The sequence below is a fragment of the Pseudozyma hubeiensis genome (genome assembly GCF_000403515.1).
Source record: "Pseudozyma hubeiensis SY62 DNA, scaffold: PHS57, whole genome shotgun sequence".
Taxonomy (NCBI): Eukaryota; Fungi; Basidiomycota; class Ustilaginomycetes; order Ustilaginales; family Ustilaginaceae; genus Pseudozyma; species Pseudozyma hubeiensis.
The window spans coordinates 193,040-210,705 of record NW_012133839.1 but is presented as its reverse complement, the minus strand read 5'-3'; the positions used below and the strand labels follow the sequence as shown (position 1 = coordinate 210,705).

Here is a 17,666-nt window from a genome sequence, read left to right as displayed (position 1 = left end):
CTCGTTAGAAAGAATGTGCAGAGTGAAGGTGCATTGACGAAGCTGGACAAGAGAAGGTGTAGCAGAGCATTCGTAAAGAATCGTCGTGATCCTGTCCTGCCTTATAAGGTGGCTGCCTGCCCTGGGGTCGACGGCGGCGTCGTATGCGCAAAAGTGCAAAGAAGCGAGGTGCGTCATGGCGGGCGCAGGTCACAGCGAGGAACTTCTCTAGAGTCGATCTGAAGCCGAAGGGGATGGATCGCTCGAGCAGTCAGACAGAAGCGTTTCCGCACATTGCTTTCATGGCGGCGGACAAGCCCTTGCTCGACGCCTCCGAGATTGTCCTGTTGACACACGCCTCCATCCTGCTTACCATACTCACTCCGCGTCGTGTCGGTACAGAGCGTAGCAGACAGACGAGGCGCCACACAGATTGGACAACATCTATCTCGACGCCTGACACGCAAACGTGATGAATCAAGTGACAGCTAATATCGTCGAGGAGGGAAGTAGAAACATGATTCAACGTTGCCACTCCTCCCCGTCACGGGAAGGAGGTTGCTTGAGATGATGAGCTGGATGTCACATCTCCCAGCACGCTGGTATCGGAAGTTGCCGACGGGTGCTGTGTGCGCAAAAAAGCAGTTCTGCAGGGATGACGGTGCGTGTTCGCGTGCCTGTGGGTCGCAAATCGGCTCTCATTCGGTCAAAGTCACCGAAGCTAGGAACGACAGCTGCGCACACACGAGGCAGAAAGAGCAAGATTATGCGGTCGAGGCGCAGAAGAAGGCGGTTCCGCGTTGGGGCGGAACCTTTCCCCACCATCACAACCTGCTCTGCCGTGAGTTTTGTAGCATTCGCATCCGCGATCGCACCCGTTGCATCCGTGCTACAAATTACCCAGTGTGGCAGTGACGATACCAGCAACCGCCGCTGCCGCGATGCTCGGCGGAAAACGCCTGCCTCTCCAATGTGCTGATGTCGACTTGTGGCGATTCCCCACCTCCCGTCCGCCGTCTTTGCCCAGTCACAATCAACCGCTCTCGGTTCGCACAAACAAGTCAAACAACGCACATCTGCTCCTCTGCTCGAATCAAATCACTCGTATTACCTCAATCCTCCATCTCATCATCCAAGGCCTCCTTCGCCTTACTGATCGCCTCGTTCCTCAAATCCTCCGGCACACTGGTGTGAACGCCGTTGCTCTCCGGACCACACCAGCTCAACTCCAACTCAAAGTCCTTATCCTTGGCATCGTCGTGAACCTTGAAGATGATCTTTGCCGCTTCCTCCACCGCCTCCTTCTGCGTCAAGTTGTCCAGATCCAACTTCTCGATCTCGGTCTTTGCCAACTGTCTGCCCTTGCCTACCGCGCACCCGTTGTAACCCCAAAAGACACCCGAGGGCTCGATCATGTAGATCTGGGGACCCTTGTTGTCGTCCAACCCGGCAATGATGGCCGAGACACCGAAAGGTCGTACCGAGGAGTAAAGTGTGTAGGCCTGGACGTAGTAGGCGACTCGATCGGCGAGGGTTTTGACGGGTGCGGGGAAACGATAGTTGTCGAGGTAGGAGACGGCTTCTGATCGAGCGCGGGTGGCGAGATGCTTGCCATCAGCGATGAGTCCTGCGGAGACGATTCCGATGTGAGGTGCAACGTTGAAGATACGTCGATTGGAACCGGGCACGAGGAGTTTAGACTGGACGAGCTTTTCGACGGCGATCACGACACCGGTCTTGGTCTTGATGGCGATGGCGGTGCCTGCATTTTCTGCTGCTTTCGCCGCATATTCGATCTGTTGAAGCGAGACGGAGAGAGGGTCCGGGTGCGATTGAGATGTCAGTTTACGCATCACGACAAACATCAAGGGAGCTGGCGAGCCCAAGCGACAGCATCGGTAGCTCCGCACTTGAACGCAGCATGCTCTCGCCTCTTGCATGGCCATCGTCATTGCTCCTCGGCAATGAAACTCACCTGGAAGATCCTGCCGTCTGGCGAGTAAGTACTCGCCGAGAGATCGTATCCGGTACCTTGCGATGCCATTGCGGGTGATGTGCGGTGTCCTTTGAGAGCTAGGTGCGCTTAATAGAGTACAATCTTTCGATTCGGACGGTTCAAGCTGAAGCCGTCGTGCCGTATTCACGAAGCGAGAGCAGCAGTAAGGGTGCAGTATGAGCAGTTTATGCTAGGCTGCGCAGTGTTGCACTGGAGTCCAGCCCCTTGACTGTGATTGATGCAGCCTGTATGGTGGAATGGGATGCGTGTGAGAAGGTGCAGTCGTTGTGCGAAACGATCAAGAGGTAGGTGAGGGATGACGGGGGAAGGTACGTGGAAATGTGTTGGTGTGGAGTCTTTGTGTAAAAGGGTGGCCTGCGCGTTCCTCGTTGTTCGTGGTTACGCTGAGCCTACGAAGCCCGGAAAGTCGAAAGTCTCCAGGTCGATCACCGCCAAATTTCCACACTCCACCTGTGCTTCACTTCATTCCCTTGCTTTATTCTCGGCTTGTTAAGCTTTGAGTTGGTAACGGTCAAAATGCGAGCGAAAATGTTGGCGTGTCAGAAAGTTCGGAAAGCGGGCTGCAGCCGAAGCTCATGAAGAACACACACAACATCCTTCCCAATCCTAACCTCGTGCCTTCTCGTCCTATTGCCAACAAAGCGGCTTCGCGGTGACCTCACCAAGCTCACGATACAGTCGAAGGCTCTCGGAAATCCTTCGTATTGGCACGATCGAACCACATCAGCATCTCGAGTCGCGCATTCTTCTGCGTCCTACCTTTTGCGATCGTTGCTCCTTGGCGGCAGCGCACTGGACTCACCGCGAACCACCTTCCGGAATCACTACCCTAGCAACGCTCGAACTCAACTAGCGGCCGCAACGCTCACCTCACGCCGCACCAATCCTCGCACATTCACATCATGACGCACCTCCTACCCCCATCCCTAATACGACTGTTCGCACCCCGACCACCACTCGAATACGTCGCACCCATCCGACGGTTTGATCCGGATCCTCACTCTGCACCACTTCCAAAGGACCCTTCTCGCGTTTCTCGCCGCAAGACCGTCCAGTCACCCCTCACCGGCGTAGCATCCTTCCTCGAGCGAGTCAAACAAGAAACAGCCGACCGGGGCGAGACCACCGACGACATCGCCCTTACCTCCTCCTCATCCACCCTCACTCTCTCGCGCGCAACCCTGCGCGAGATCGAACTCGAAAAATCCCGCTCCTCCAAATCCTCCCTCAAACAGCACCACCTCTCCACCTACTCTCCCGCCTCCAACCCGGACGCCACCTCCGACCCGTACAAAACCCTCTTCCTAGCCCGCCTCTCCTACGATACCTCCGAATCAGACCTCCACAGGGAATTCGACATGTACGGTCCCATCGAATCCATCAAACTCGTCCGCGACAAAACCGGCAAATCAAGAGGCTACGCCTTCATCGCCTACGAAAGAGAACGCGACATGAAAGCCGCCTACAAAGACGCCGAAGGCATCAAGATCAACGGTCGACGAATCATGGTAGATGTGGAACGAGGTAGAACCGTCAAAGATTGGAAACCAATGCGTCTGGGTGGCGGTCTAGGTGGCAACTCCAGAAAACCAAAGAAGGCCCCAGAACCATCAGACCCAACACCTTCCGCAGGAGGCTTCCACCCCTCATCAGGCGGCGGCTTCAGAGGCAGAGGCGCCAGCAACGGTTTCCGAGGCAACTCAAGAGGCGGAGGCTTCTCTCAACGTGGTGGTTTTAGGGGCGGCTTCAACAACCCTCCTCCAAGAAACAACCTCGCCCCACCACCACCACAACAACGCGGCGGTTACAGAGACTACCCTCCCCCCTCCAACTACCCAAGATCGTACGACGACCCCTCCGCCCCACCCGCCAAACGAAGTCGCTACTAGACTCATTCACTCCTGCAACACTGTATTCTCGCACACACCGTCACCGAACCCCATTCTGTAAGACCCTTCGAATACCATTGCATGAACCCATTCTTGGGTATACACCGAAAAGAGAAAACTAAGCACGTCTCATCTGTTGCTGCTGTTGCTGCTGATCCGCCCAACCCCTCTGCTGCTGACCCTGCAGCGACTGACTCGAATACTGCTGCTGGAGCTGCGGCCGCTGCTGCTGCTGGTACTGGTGATGCGCGAAGCCTCCCATCGAGCCAGCTGCACCCTGCTGCTGCGGCGCACCGTACAGCGGATGATGATTCTGCTGATCCGGACTCCTCTCTTCATACCCTTCGCCGAGCACACTCGTGAGGCTCTGACTCGCTTCCAACTCGGCCGCCTTGTCCCCGCACTCCTTCTCCACCCTCCAGTGCCTGCGCAGCGCATCGCTCCTCGGGAAGCCCTTCCCACAAATCTCGCACACGTACGGCTTGTCGCCCGAATGCACCCGGCTGTGACGCTCCAGATCGTGCTTCCGCGAAAAGGCGCGCGGACAGACCGAGCATGCGAACGGTTTCAGCTGCGAGTGCGAACGCAGATGCGCTTTCAGGTTGTACGAACGATTCTTGGCGAACGTCTTGTTGCAGTTCGGGTAAGGGCACTTTGCGATGCCGTCGACGTCGATGCGTGCGTCCATGGCGTCGCCTAGCGCGTTGATCATGTCGCTCTGATGAGGGTTCATGCCGTGGTGTGGCTTGAAGCCGGACGAGGATTGATGCATGCTGTAGCTGAACGATCGGGATGGCGGCATCATACCACCCGACTGCATTCCAAGTGCGTCGGGCATGCCATGTGGTCCAGCAGCGGGGCCAGCATCCGCAGCTGCGCCCATGCTGGGATCGGTAAAGTTGGCTTGCTGCTGCCATTCTTGCTCGCCCGAGTACGCTCGACCGCTCTGCCAACTCATGAGACGCGCGCGTCCCACGTTCTGGCTGGGCACCATCGGGTCGCGGCTAGGACCGCGGACGGCGCCGACACCGCTGTTGCCGACTCCTCCTCCTCCGGTCGAGAGGCGTCGAAGATCCGGGTTGAGCTCTGGAGGCGAGAAGCCCGCGGCAGCCGGGAGGTTGTGCAAGCTGCGTTGAGGATGGAGAGCTGGACGACCACGTCCGTAGGGAGAGTTGGCGGCCGAATGCGCATCTCGAGACCTGTGAAGGCCACGGGAAGGGCCTGCCTGAGATTTGTATAAGTCGTCGCCCTCGAGAGATGACCTCTTCGCCATCGCGTGCTGGTGCGGTCGCTGATACATCTGGCTGGCTGCTGGCCCAGCTGCGAGAACTGAGGGCGCCGAGTCGACGAGACCAGCAGCAGATGGGCCCGACAGGTTGTTGGCGCCCGAGACGAGACCCTCGCCGACTGCACCTGGCGGTGGCAGTGTTGTGGTATTGCGAGGCGCGAGGACAACCTCTTGGCTGGGACCGAACGAGTTCTCGGGTCGCGAGGAGAGATCCAAGTGAGCGGCGGTTCTTGGCTGTGTGTCGAGCCTGTTGCTGTCGAGGACGGCAAGATCGTCGTGAGGATATGGAAACGCAGACGAGTTGGCGAGATTACCGTCGTCAAGACCGCCGAGTCCAGTTGACCAGAGGCCGTATTCTGTAGCGGCGTCGAGTAGAGGAGTGCCATCGTCGGCGAATGAGAAGGAGGGAACTTCGCCATACTCAGATGCCTCGAAGACGTTGAGCCGCGTGTGGACAGACTTGGAGCGTGGATGAGAAGAATATGTCAGCAAGGCGCGACTCATGGTGGCGGATGCAAAGCGTTGTGATTGGACCAGATGGGGATAGACAAGAACTCACGTATTCGTACTCTGGTGCCTCATCCAGAAGCGACGCTGGGAGCGCTGGAAACGAGAAGGGAGTCGCGGATGTGTCGATGAGTGTTGAATCGGCTGTGCCAAAGATGGGTGCAAGGGAAGCAGCAGCGAGGTCGGGATCGAAGCCGGTGGTGGAGAAGGATGGACCTTCTGGAGGGCAAGAAGCCGAAAGATCTACCAAGGCGGAAGATGCGGGATAGGCAGCGAGAGCGGAGTCAAAGGCTTTTGATGATGGGATGATTGCGGAAGAGTACATGGAGCTCGGATTGGAAGACGAGCCAGAGGATGTGATGAGAGAGGGTTGAGATATTGAGGCGACGTCGGAGGACGAGGGGGCTGAGGACAAGTTGGTGGCTGGAGTGGGTGCTGCCAGCGCGAACGAAGAAGGATATGACATGGTGCTGGAGGAGGAGGAAGAGGCGGCGGGGTCGATGTGGGTCAAGGTGGATGTCGAGGTGGAAGGATGCATCTCTCTCGAGAGATCGGCGGCATATTGGTAACGAGGATCGTTTGACATGCCGGGCTGCGAAAAATGACTGCGCACGTTTGTCAAGACGGAGGTCATGGCAGCTGGAGATTTCGGTTCGAGACGCAGGCCGCAGCACAGAGGCAAAGAATAAGCAGAGCAACGGTGGTACGATGATGCCAAGGGAGCTGGTATCGTACTGTGACTGCGCTATGCTGGTCGCAGTAAGCACGTGATATGCGCGAGAGGAGGCGGTCGGGTGATCCGTTGCCAGAAATTTAGCTGAAGTGAGCTCAGACCGAAGTGCCGTTCGCAGGTGTGATGGATAGCCAGACGATCACTCAGCGAATCGCGAGTTGCGTGTGATGTGACTTGTGTAGCGTGATCGTGATGAGGGTGATGTTGTTTGCGGTCGGGATCAAGAGCGAAAGCGAAGCAATGCTGGCAGGGCAACCGATTTGGACGCGAGAGGCAGTCGATCGGTGTGATAAGCTGGAGGGCGGCAAGGTGTGATTGTGTCGATTGCCAAAATCGCGGCGGAGGATTGAGCAGACGGAGCAAACGAGAGAGATGGGTGCTCTGTATGTGGCGGAGAGATGTACTGCGGCTATATCGACGAAGCCAAGTTGTGGCAGGACGAGGATGATGGAAGATTGACAACAAACAACGACAAGATGGACGATGCTGAGGATCAACAAAGGATGAACGATCCAGACCCGAGCTGGCGTCACGGGCTGAGAAGCAGCGGCGTGTGGGCTGAGGCAGGGCGGGGCGGACGTTGAGACGGCGCACAAGATCTGCACGATGTACCGGCAGTTCGAGAAAGGGAGCAAGACAGAAGCAGATGCGTGCTTGGGCCTACAGTCGAGGAGGAGCCGTGGCGACAAGAGAGGCAGCACGAAAAGCGTGGGCCGACGAGGTCGAGGACAAGGGCGTGCTGTGCTGTGCTGTGCGTTGTGATGCGGTGGGGGTTGATGTCGGTGTTCGGGAAGCAGAGCTCGGAAGTGGATAATGACGGCACTCCTGTGTCACTCTGCCAAAGGTAAAAAGAGAGGTTCAGCGAAGGTGTCGGAGCGGCAAGAGAGGAGGAGAGACAAGGAGGAGGAGCCAAAGGAAGAACAATAGACTCGAGCCTCGACCGAAAGCGTCCGTGGCCAAGCACGGAGTACTGTTGTATTGCCAGTCAAGTTACACAATGCTTGACGATTCGACTATTTGATGATTGATTGCTTGCTTGCTTGCTTGCTTGCTTGGCTGCTCGACTGTCACCGCCGTGTCGGATGCCGAGGCACAGAGCGGTCCAAGCCAAAACCAAAAGAAAAGGCAGAAAAGTGCGGCAGCACAACACGTCGGCTAACTTCCTCGACCTGCCAGAGCCCCGCAGGGTGCGGGAACAGTGCGACCAGACGCGTTTCTCAATCCCAGCGTGAAGGAACAGCAGCAAAGAAGAGAGCCAGGGGCAGGCACATGCACGCACGCACGCAGGCTCCACTCAAATTGCTCCCGTGCATCCGAGCTGTCTGCAGATGAAACTCAACGGCTCTCACCGACCGACCGGGGTCAGGGTGCAGGGGCCAAAGTGTGTGAAATCCCTCGTCAAAATAAAATCAAGAAATTCAGAACCGATTCCAGTCCCAACAGCAAAGCGCGATGCAGGGAACGCCAAGCTTTAAACAAAGAAAATCATATTTCTGGCGAGCGTTAAAACTGCTACAGCCGGCGAGAAGGTCAAACCCGACGACGCGGTGCACATGTGCAAGCGAGCAGAAATACTTGCATCCGATGCGCTCTGATCCACTCCTCCCACCGAGATGCATGTGCCGTACAGCTTGTTCTGAACAGGTTCACTCGTTCGATGATCGACACGTTGCTGCTGCTGCTCCGTCGACTGCTGCACGAGCACACACGGAGCAGGCAGCCTCAAAAGACAGGCCGCGATCTTGCGCTTGAGGCGTGCCATGGTGTGGCTGGCCTCGGCAGGCAACGGGAGATCGGATCCTTCAAATGATGAGTCCCTGAATGAGATTTACCCACAGCGTGTTTCAGACGTGGGCGAGAAAGAACGCTCCGGGTCGAGCACTTTCGTCTGTCTCGCTACTGGCCTGCTTCCATTTTTCTATTCTTGTTTTGTCGAATATCATTTTTTACTATTTCTTTTTGCAACTCCGCTCGGGGTCATCAAGGGTGTGGATGGCAAACACAGAGAGGCTGCAGCGCTTAGGACGCGGATGCGGAACACTTCCCATATCTGCCGTAACACAACTCCGTGATGCACGATTCCGCTCCCTGGAAACCTAACACCCGACGTTCTTCTTTGCCGAGATGCAGTTGGTAGCTGTCAGACTCCACAAACGAATGATCGACACCTTGGCTAGATTCCACTTTCGCCATCTTGTCGTCGTCTGGAATTCAGGCGATAGAAGGTCTCAAAGAACCGATCTGCAGGGTCATGATGCAACGCCAACACCTCGTTCGATCCGGCTCGAGCCGGCCCGACCGCATGAGCAGCTGTGATTCAAGTCGTCCACTCTTGCCGTTTGTCTCTCCTCCTTCATCCGGCCAGCTTGGTCACGACCCCCCTTCGCTCAGCTGATCCATCTTTGACTTCCTAATTCGAGGCATAACCAAGCTTGACGCACAGAGCGCTCGAAAATCTCGGACAGTTCTTTCATCTCTCATTGCCGACTCCGCATCGACAGATCCACACCTCGACCCCCCTTTCTCATGTGCGAAAACGTTCGACGTAAATCGTGAGTCACGGCGTTGAACGAGACGTCGACTTTGCCAGCCCCCACTCCATGTACCATGGCGACCTAGACACACGAAGCTGAGTGACATGAGAGTAAAATTATAGCGAAATGCGACATGTTCAAACAGATGCATGTGTGATAGTTCTGTGTATGTGTGTGTTATGTTTGGCAATGCGACTTGTCGAGACTTTGGCATCGGCGCGTCCGCATCAACGCATCAGCATCCTCAACAGCGACGAGAGCACTTTGAAGCTCAGCGGTTTTACAATGTACCCGTCCGCGCCCGTCTGGAACGCCTGTCGCTTGTCTTCATCCGTCGAGCGTCCGGTGAGCGCAAAGATCTTCGATCGGTGTCGTGCAGGCGGCTTGTTGGCTCCGCCTCGGCTCGAAGTAGTCGTCTGGCTACTGCCGCCGCCGCCGCTGCCGGTGCTGCTGCTGCCGCTCTTGCCGCTGTTATATCGCTCCAGCTCGATCTTGCGGATCGCAGCGATGGCCGTGATACCGTCCATCACCGGCATTGAGAGGTCCATCAAGATCACGTCAAAGTGGTTCGGCGGGTAGCGCGAGAACTGCGTGATGCCCTCTTCGCCATTCATCGCCTCCACAAAATCGACGTCCAACTTGGCCAAGAAGGCCGCGATCACCTTGCGATTGATCGCGTTGTCTTCCACCGACAGGATCTGCATCCGCTTCCGAGAGGCGCCGCCGCCGCCGACCCCCGTTCCCAGACTGCTGCCGCTGCGACCCGATGCAAGTACACTTTTGAGCACCGCTCCATCTCCACCTTCCAGCGACACCGTCGAACCTGGCGTGTTGGGCGTAAGCGGCGCATTCGGCGTCGGCACGCGTTCAAAGTACGAGTCGCCGTCGCCGTCGCGGCCGCCCATCGGAGACATGAGTACGTGCTTGTGCAGACGCGGCTCGTGATACGTGATGCTGCGCGCAGGCAGCAATGGTCGGCTCGGCTTGCTTGTGTTCGTCGCCGAAGCATCCTCGCGCCCGGCGTCCATACGTGCTTCCGTCGAGTGTCGTCGGATCAGCGAGTTCGACGAGCTGCCCGGCGGATCGGGCGACATGTAGTGCGAACGTATACGCCCAATACCAGCATCGAGCGTGGGCCGCCGCATGTCCCTGATCTCGCCTTCGGCCAATCTCGGATGCTCCTGCCTCGATGTCGCTCTCGACGTGGCACCTTGAGCCGTGCTCGACGTCAGTACGGACACGGATGCCTCCCTATCGGCGCGTGGTGTGATGGAAGCATTGGTGTCGAAAGAGCCAAGCTCGTGTCCAGGATGGCTGTGAATGTCGGGTCGGCTGTGTCGAGGCGCAAAGTAGCTATCGCTTTGATCCATCTGCTTCAGTCCCGCTTCGCTCGGTGAGGGCAAAGGTGTAGTGGGCTTGGTCTCCTCCGACGGCACGGGATCGCCCGAGCGTTTGCGTTCCAGGCACTGCAGGCAGAAGTCGACGACGGTCTCGAGTTTGGCTGGACCAGCGGGCTTGAACAAGATTCGCGCAACACCGCCGGCGGCGTGATAATCCTCGCACGCCATTGCGATCTCGGACTCGCCACGGCTGGCGGTAAGGAAGATGACTGGTGGTAGCTCGCCTTTGCGTTGCCTTTTCACCTTTTCAAGCAGGCTCATATCATCGTTGATGACGAGCACATCGCTGCGCTTCGCCTGTTCCTCAGCGCTGTCCTCTTCCGACAATCTGAACTCCCACCAGTTGAGGAAGTATCCTTCGAGCGCGTGACGCAGATCCTGATCGCCGCGCGAGTCGTCAAAGCCAAGCATCGCTACCGTGTAAGTTTGATGAACGTTTACCGCAGGCTTGTAGGTGGGGCCCTCGACATCGTCGTCCTCGCACAGCTCGAGCTCGCAGGTGACTCGGATTTCGGTTCCTTCACCTTCGGTACTCCAGACGTCGATCTTTCCATTCAAAGAGGGCGATTGCACGATGCTGTTGACGATCGACAGTCCGAGACCGGTACCCGTACCGTGGGGATTCTCCTGCGTGAAGGGATGGAAGAGTTGCTCTTCCAAGAAAGCGCGCGAGATGCCTCGACCCGTGTCCGTCACCGACAACTCGATCATAATGTGCGTCTTGGAGCTCTGCACCTCTCGAAGCGAGACATGGACGAATCCAGCCGATGTGAATTTGAGCGAGTTGCCGATCAGATTCATCAGCACACGTCGGATGCCGCCCGTGTCGCAGTTGACCAGCCAGCCGTCGTCTCGTAACGCAATGTCGATGACCGTCTCCACCTTGTTGTCTCGCGCCGCTTTGGCCCGCGCCTGCGCTTTGCTGTCGCCTGGCGCACCGGCCACTGGCGGAGCGTAGACACTGCCGATGCCGGAAGAGGCGCTCTCGACCTGCCTTGCCATCTGCCCGATATAGCTGCTCTCGCACACCTCTTGAATGAGCTTGACCATGTCGCACTTGGTCTTGGTCTGGACAGAACGTTGACCCGAGCGTGTGTTGCCGCTGAGTTTGGTAAAATCGAGCACGTGGTTGACCAGTTCGAGCAAGCTCTTGCCGCACGCCTCGACCGTCTCGAGGTACGAGCCCTGTGTGGAATTCAGCTTTGTCTCTGCGAGCAGTTCGGCAGCAGCAAGGATACCGTGAAGCGGTGTGCGCAGCTCATGCGAGATGTTGGAGATGAAGTTGCTTTTGGCCTTGTCCGCAAGCATGATATCCTTCTTGAGGATAGCGCTCAGCACGATCATGCCGAGCGCGCGCAGGTACTGTAGACCGCTGACTTGCAGCTCCTCGAGCGCGATCGATCGTTCCGAGCTGGTGATGTACGCGCACATCAGGGCGAATGGCTGCTTGTTGAGACCGAAGATGGGCACCAGCAAAAGACCCGTCACGCCGTTGGGCAGCAACGATCGGAAGGGAGGCGGCGCATAAGAATAAAACTTGCCCGTCCGATGCACGCGCAGGAACTCGGCCATCTGTACGTGGTGGCTGAGAGGTACGAAATCGCCACGCTCCGGAGGCACACCGTCCGTCTCGCTGGCGCCGAGCACGCTCATGGGGGGAACGCGCTTAGCTCTAGCGCTTTGATCGCCCCTGGGCGAATGGAAGGGGCTTCTGAACGTTTCGACGCCACTGGTGCCGTCAAAGAAGCGATCTCGCGCTAGTGCCCTGCCATGAGACGTGCCTGACGTGTCCGCGGCAGCACCATTCTCGGAGTCGGAATCCACGTCATTCTCGCCGCCGCCCGCTGCCGACGCTGCGGCATCCGCGTTGTGCGCCGCGGGCGCATTGGCGAAATAGACTTTGCTGCTAGTGCCGTTGCCCAGCTCGCTGGGGAGAAAATCCTCTTCGTACGAATCGATGAGCTCGAAGTGTGAGAGGTCAAAGATGACAGCTCCCGACGCCTGCAGCGCCTCGCGCATGCTTTTTGCAGCAAGTTGGAACACCTTGTGGGTACCGATGATGCCCTGAGCGCTGGCCACCGCCTCCGAGTCGCCCTCCTCCGAGTCCATCTCCAGGCATTCCTTGGTGAAAAGCTCAACAGATCGCTGCATGCGGTCTCGCATACCAAACTGGATCTTGTCGCGTAGAAGCTCCATCTCTCGCATCACGACACGGGCGAATTCACGGAGCGTATGTCTTTGGCGCGGCCCGAATTCGGTGCGAGGCTTGTCGTCGATCAAGCAGAGACTGCCAATGTTGAGACCGTCCGAGGTGCGCAGAGGGCTGCCGGCGTAGAAGCGGATGTCTGGAGAGCCTCGGACGAGCGGGTTGCCGGAGAACCGCCAGTCTTTAGCAGCGTCAAAGATGACGATGGGCTCGTCGCTGTCCTGAAGGATGGCATGCGAACAGAAGGAGCAGTTGCGCGAGCCGGCCAGCGCTTGCAGCGATTCGATCGTTATCTCACCCCCTCCTCCCATCTGTGTCTGGAAGACCTGCTCGTTCTCGCCGACGAGCGTGATGAGCACCAATTTCGAGTTGAAGACGAGTTTGACCAGGTGCGCGATCCTCTCAAAGTTCGGGTTGCCAGCGATCTTGGGCGGCCCGTAACGCGAGAGTGCATGCAGACGCGACTCTTCTTGCGGCGGGAGGATTGAAGGAAGGTAGCCAAAGTCGCGATAGAAGAGCTCGACGCGCCGACCTGCTGCAAGGTACGATTGAATGCGCTGAGAAGAAGTGCTGGTCGGCACGGGTCTGGGCCTGATCACAGAGGCGTTTGCGGCAAGCGAGACGTCCTTGGCGCTGACCTCGTGCGGGGCGAGGCCGGTAGCCGATACAGCGCCATCGAGGTCCTGCATACCACCCGCGGGCGAGCTTGTCACGCTCCCCGAGCTGGTCACGGTCCCGCGCAGGTCGATACGAGTCTCTCCGCTCTGTTTGCCGTCGACAAAATGGGCCACGTTGACGGTAGGCCCATTGTTGGTCGAGGCAGAGGCAGACGCCGATCCTGTCGAAGTGGAGCCCCCGTCCACAGACAGCGATGGAAGCGCCAAGACGCCTTCGCGCGGACCAGCGGCAGCCGACATGGACGGCCGTGGCGAGCTACCAGGGAAGCTCGCGCTGTGCGAGACAAGAGAACCCTTCGAATTACGACCGCCATCAATGCGATAACGATCCACGTCAGCTACCGATCTCTCCATGCTCGTCCTACGGGCAGCGCGACGAAGACCTGCAACGGTGACGTTATCAATGGTGATCTCGTTTGCGAGGGGCGACTTTGTGTCCGCGGCAGCCGCGCCGGATGCCTGACGCGACATTGCCTCAGCGAAGCTGGACAATCCCTCGGGCGCTGATTGCCACACTACGGGCTGTTTGGGAACACCGTGGGTGGACTGGATCGGCGTAGGTCCCGGCCTTTCGAGCGGATCGGGATTCGGAGCCTCGTTCTGATCTAGCAAGGACGGTGCCTCGGCTGGTGTGCTCGTTGGATCTTTGCCTGTGCCGTCTGCGAGTTTTAATCGGGACTTGATCGATGGTTTCGCGGCAGCATCCTCAATATTCGATTTCGTCATTGGCGAGACCGCCTCTTCGACGACGGGGATAGTCCCTTTCCTGGGAGTTGCCTCTTGAAGCGGATCGGGGAGCTCACTGGTCGGAGTGCGCACCACAGGCTTGCTAGGTTCGTCCTCCAAGATTGTTGTGGCGGAGGTCGCCTTATCTGGCGCCTCATCGAGCGCGGTGTCCGACTTTTGACGACGTTCGGCCGCTGTTGGACGCGTGGCGAAAGGCAGATCGGGCGCCAGACCTGCGTGCTCCGGTTGCGAAGGGAGTTGGCCATGAGTACCGCTGGTGGGAATGCCTTCGGGTGCCGTTTTGGCCCGTTGAAGAGGCTGTGTGTCGTCCGAACTTTCCAGTGCGCTGCGGCCAGAGTCATCCGTGCGAAGTGCCGTGGCCTTGACAGCGCCTGTGGACTTCCGGGACACGGATGACATGCTCGCCGAAGGTTCGCGCAGGGCTACGAGGACGTTGGCGTCAACGACGTTGCCGACGGTGTTGCTCGAGCGCACGCCCTCGGTCGCAGACGAGCCAGGCACGCTTTGTTGGAGCTTGCTACGCTCTTTATCGTTCGGCGATGTAACGTACTGGAGCGAAGGCAGCGACGTCTTCTCGTTGAGAGTGCCTTTCGCCATGGACAAGTCTGCCGCTGTCTCGAGAGGTAGGGAAGCGACGGACTTCGAGTCGGCGCTGCCTCGTTTGCTCAACGGGAGGCTTTGAAGCGTCTGCTCGGGCGCGACTGGCACGGACTCAGGTTTGGCACCTTGCGCCACTGCGGTTGGCATGACATATTCGATCGATGGTCTGCGGTCGCTGAGCACACCAGCTGCTGTGGGCCGAGCGTCGGGGGTTGGCTTGCCGGTCGACGTGATGTGGGTCTGTGCGCCCGGAAATGCCGTCGACTGGCCGGGAGGTTGCGGGATGAGACCGGGATTCCAGCGTCCTCGCGCGTAAGCGTACACAAAGTTGGCCCAGTCGTAAACGCCGGGCTCAGTGGCTTGCAGCGGTGTCTGCTCACCGTCGGCGAATGCCGGTGCGCTATTGTGCTCGGAAGATGCGTACATCGAGGACGCGGCGCTTCGACAGGGAACGGTGTTGTCCGCTGGGGCAGCCGACATTGTATCTTGGAAGGGATGCAAGAAAGAAGGGGGATGCGGATGAGGATGTTGATCGGAAGCATCGTGCGTCTCTGACAGGTCGTCTCGAGTACCTTGATCTGAACCGAGCGAGTGCACGTTTGATACGGCTGGCAGGAAGCTGAGCGTCCCGGGCGCAGCTACGCCGGGCTGGTCGCGCATCTTGTGCCAAGCAGGGTGATCGGCGACGGATAGCTCCTGGGGATTGTCTCGATAACTTTGTTCGAGCTCTCCACCACCTTGGACAGGCGAGCCTGGATGGGGAGGGCTCGGCGCCGAGAGAATGCTGGAAGCACGGACGTGCGTGCTTGAGCTAGACGTGGCTGCCAAGGCCTCATCTGCGCCGTGTTCGGAGGAGCTGGACGAGGCGTAGGTCTCGCCGCGGTGGCTGTGTGTGAAGCTGCGTGACGCCGAAGCAGAAGAGGCTGCGCCCAAGCCCCTCCATCCGCCGCGTCGGACCGCACCGGACGAGGATACGGATGAGCGAGGGGACGAGATGGCGCTTTTGATGTGAACCTTGGCGGCGACGAGAGCATCGTTGGAGCCTACGCTGCTGCTGTCGTCGATATCCGAGGCGGGGATGCGTATCTTGGCCGACTTGAGCTTGGGCGAGGCGGAGGAAGGCGGCGTTGTATGACTGTTGCGCGCGGGCACAGACTCGGCCGACGAAGTGTGTGGTGAAGGCGACGAGGAGGATCCGGACGAAACGTGTGTCGTCGCGTCGGATTGCGGCCCTGCCGAAAGCGTCGGCTTAGCCGATGAAGAGCTCGACGCAGACGTGGGAAGCTCCATGATCGGAAAAGCTGCCCAAGCCGTTCGAGACTGCGCAGCCAAAGGCGTGTGCAGAGGCTCGGCAGCTAGCGGTTCGATGCGGGCGGCAGCTTGCAGGGCTGGGTTGAGAGGATCGTGAAGGCAGTCGAGGCGGTTGACTATCGTGCAGGCGGTTCCTGATGGTCGGAGTTTGGGAGTAGTGCTGTCCGAATGCTGCCAACGGATAGGAACGAACGCCGATACTGAATGACCAAGATGCTACGCTGGAAGGGGGATTGGCTTGGTAATGCGACGCCGTTCCGTTCAGGCAGTGTAATGTTGCTGACGGTATAATCAAGACCACGGGGCTGAGGGACAGGATGGTAGCAGCCGAGCCGTGTCGATTGGAACAGCTTGAGGTGCGTACTTGGATCGATGAAGGCCGCAGCACCCGGGATACTTACGACCTGATAGTATGTCGAAGACGCGATGGCTTTGAACGGGCTGCAAAATCTGAGAGAAGCTGGACAAAGATATGAAGGAGCCCTTGACGATTCGATGCTGACACGACGGACGGATTGAAGAGAAAGGACGATGCTGGCGAGGGTCGACAAGAGGCAGAAGAAGGTGTCGTTGTGGAAAGGGAGTATGAGTTGGAAACGACGAGGAAGAACGGTATGGCAAACTGCAGCACAGGCTTGGCCGACGCTCCGGACGGCCTTCAAGCTGCTCTCGTTGGTGCGGTGCTGCGCTGCGTTGACGCAGGACGTCACTGTGTGCTACGCTTGCATCTTGGCTGTAGGGTCGTCTTTCTAATTTCGGAGTGTGCTGTGCATCAGGGGCGAGAGCGCGCGCGTCTCCCAGGTGGAGGAATGGCAGCTCGTAGTTGGTGGAAGGGCGTTGCAGAACTGCGTAGACACACACAGTCGCGCCGCCACGAGAGCCTATCAAGACGGGAGACTCAAAAGCCAGAGCCAGCGACAAACCTTTCGAGGGTAGCAAAGCTGACGCGACTGGGACTTCCATGTCGCACCGTCTAGGCCTCGGTCACCCAAGTCAGGAGCCATCGCATCATGCATCCATGCGGTGTTAAGAATATTCATCTTGTTTGGACTATTTTTCTGTTTGCTCTCGCAGCGTCAGATCTTGTTTCCCGTCATCACAGTCTGGCACGGTGATATCAGTAATGTTTGCACGTCGAAAGAGAAAATAAATTAATAAATATGCATCAAGTTGAGTTATACCTACGAAGACCGAAGCAAGATCGATGAGAGCGGACTGCGAAATTGTGTCGATTTTTGAGGAGAGACGCAGTGTCACCGATCCCGTTCCCCGCGAGGTCGACTCGCCCCTGACCATCCAGCTCATGCGAAGCTTAACAGCAAGTGCCACTCGTTTCTAGATGCCAGCAACATTGCGAAGCATCCATGGGATCGGCGGTAAGAAGATCTGACGTGCCAATGAAGACGTGCGATCGCGGCACCGCGAGACCCACAGCTGCTTTGCGCGATGGCAGCTGAGCAAGGATTCGATGGAGCCGCTTGCGTCCAAGTCGAGCTGACAAGGTGTAAATATCTTAACTATAAACAACAAGTCAGCAGAGAGGGCCTTGAGGATCTGGCTTGCCTGCCTCATAGCAGCTGTCGTCGCGACCATACTCTCTTTGTGAATTGTTCCATTTGGCATCCAACGCGTTGATGCACCTCCCGCGCATCGTTGGGGTGTTGGAAAGCAGCTGCCATACCCTGAGCGACGCAATCTGTCTCTTTCTCCGTGTGGGCTTCTCCATTGCTTCGTGATGAGGCGAGATGCGGAAAGAGGACGAGACACAGAGAAAGGTG

At 58.0% G+C, this 17,666-nt stretch overlaps 4 protein-coding genes across 4 annotated transcripts; 1 reads left to right on the top strand and 3 right to left on the bottom strand.

Moving 5' to 3' along the window:
* Positions 1-1,091: 1,091 nt before the first annotated feature.
* On the bottom strand, positions 1,092-1,919 carry PHSY_005957 (hypothetical protein; the record flags this gene model as incomplete). Its single annotated transcript, XM_012336561.1, has 1 exon — positions 1,092-1,919. The coding sequence occupies one exon, from the start codon at positions 1,917-1,919 to the stop codon at positions 1,092-1,094; it is 828 nt and encodes a 275-aa protein (XP_012191951.1).
* Positions 1,920-2,898: 979 nt separating this feature from the next.
* On the top strand, positions 2,899-3,885 carry PHSY_005956 (hypothetical protein; the record flags this gene model as incomplete). Its single annotated transcript, XM_012336560.1, has 1 exon — positions 2,899-3,885. One exon carries the CDS (start codon positions 2,899-2,901, stop codon positions 3,883-3,885), a length of 987 nt encoding a protein of 328 aa, XP_012191950.1.
* A 118-nt stretch (positions 3,886-4,003) lies between these two features.
* On the bottom strand, positions 4,004-6,218 carry PHSY_005955 (potential zinc finger protein; the record flags this gene model as incomplete). The annotated part of the gene is made up of 2 exons (XM_012336559.1): positions 4,004-5,632; positions 5,733-6,218. The coding sequence occupies 2 exons, from the start codon at positions 6,216-6,218 to the stop codon at positions 4,004-4,006; spliced, it is 2,115 nt and encodes a 704-aa protein (XP_012191949.1).
* Positions 6,219-9,174: 2,956 nt separating this feature from the next.
* On the bottom strand, positions 9,175-16,851 carry PHSY_005954 (sensor histidine kinase/response regulator; the record flags this gene model as incomplete). Its single annotated transcript, XM_012336558.1, has 2 exons — positions 9,175-16,088; positions 16,290-16,851. The coding sequence occupies 2 exons, from the start codon at positions 16,849-16,851 to the stop codon at positions 9,175-9,177; spliced, it is 7,476 nt and encodes a 2,491-aa protein (XP_012191948.1).
* Between the last annotated feature and the right edge of the window lie 815 nt (positions 16,852-17,666).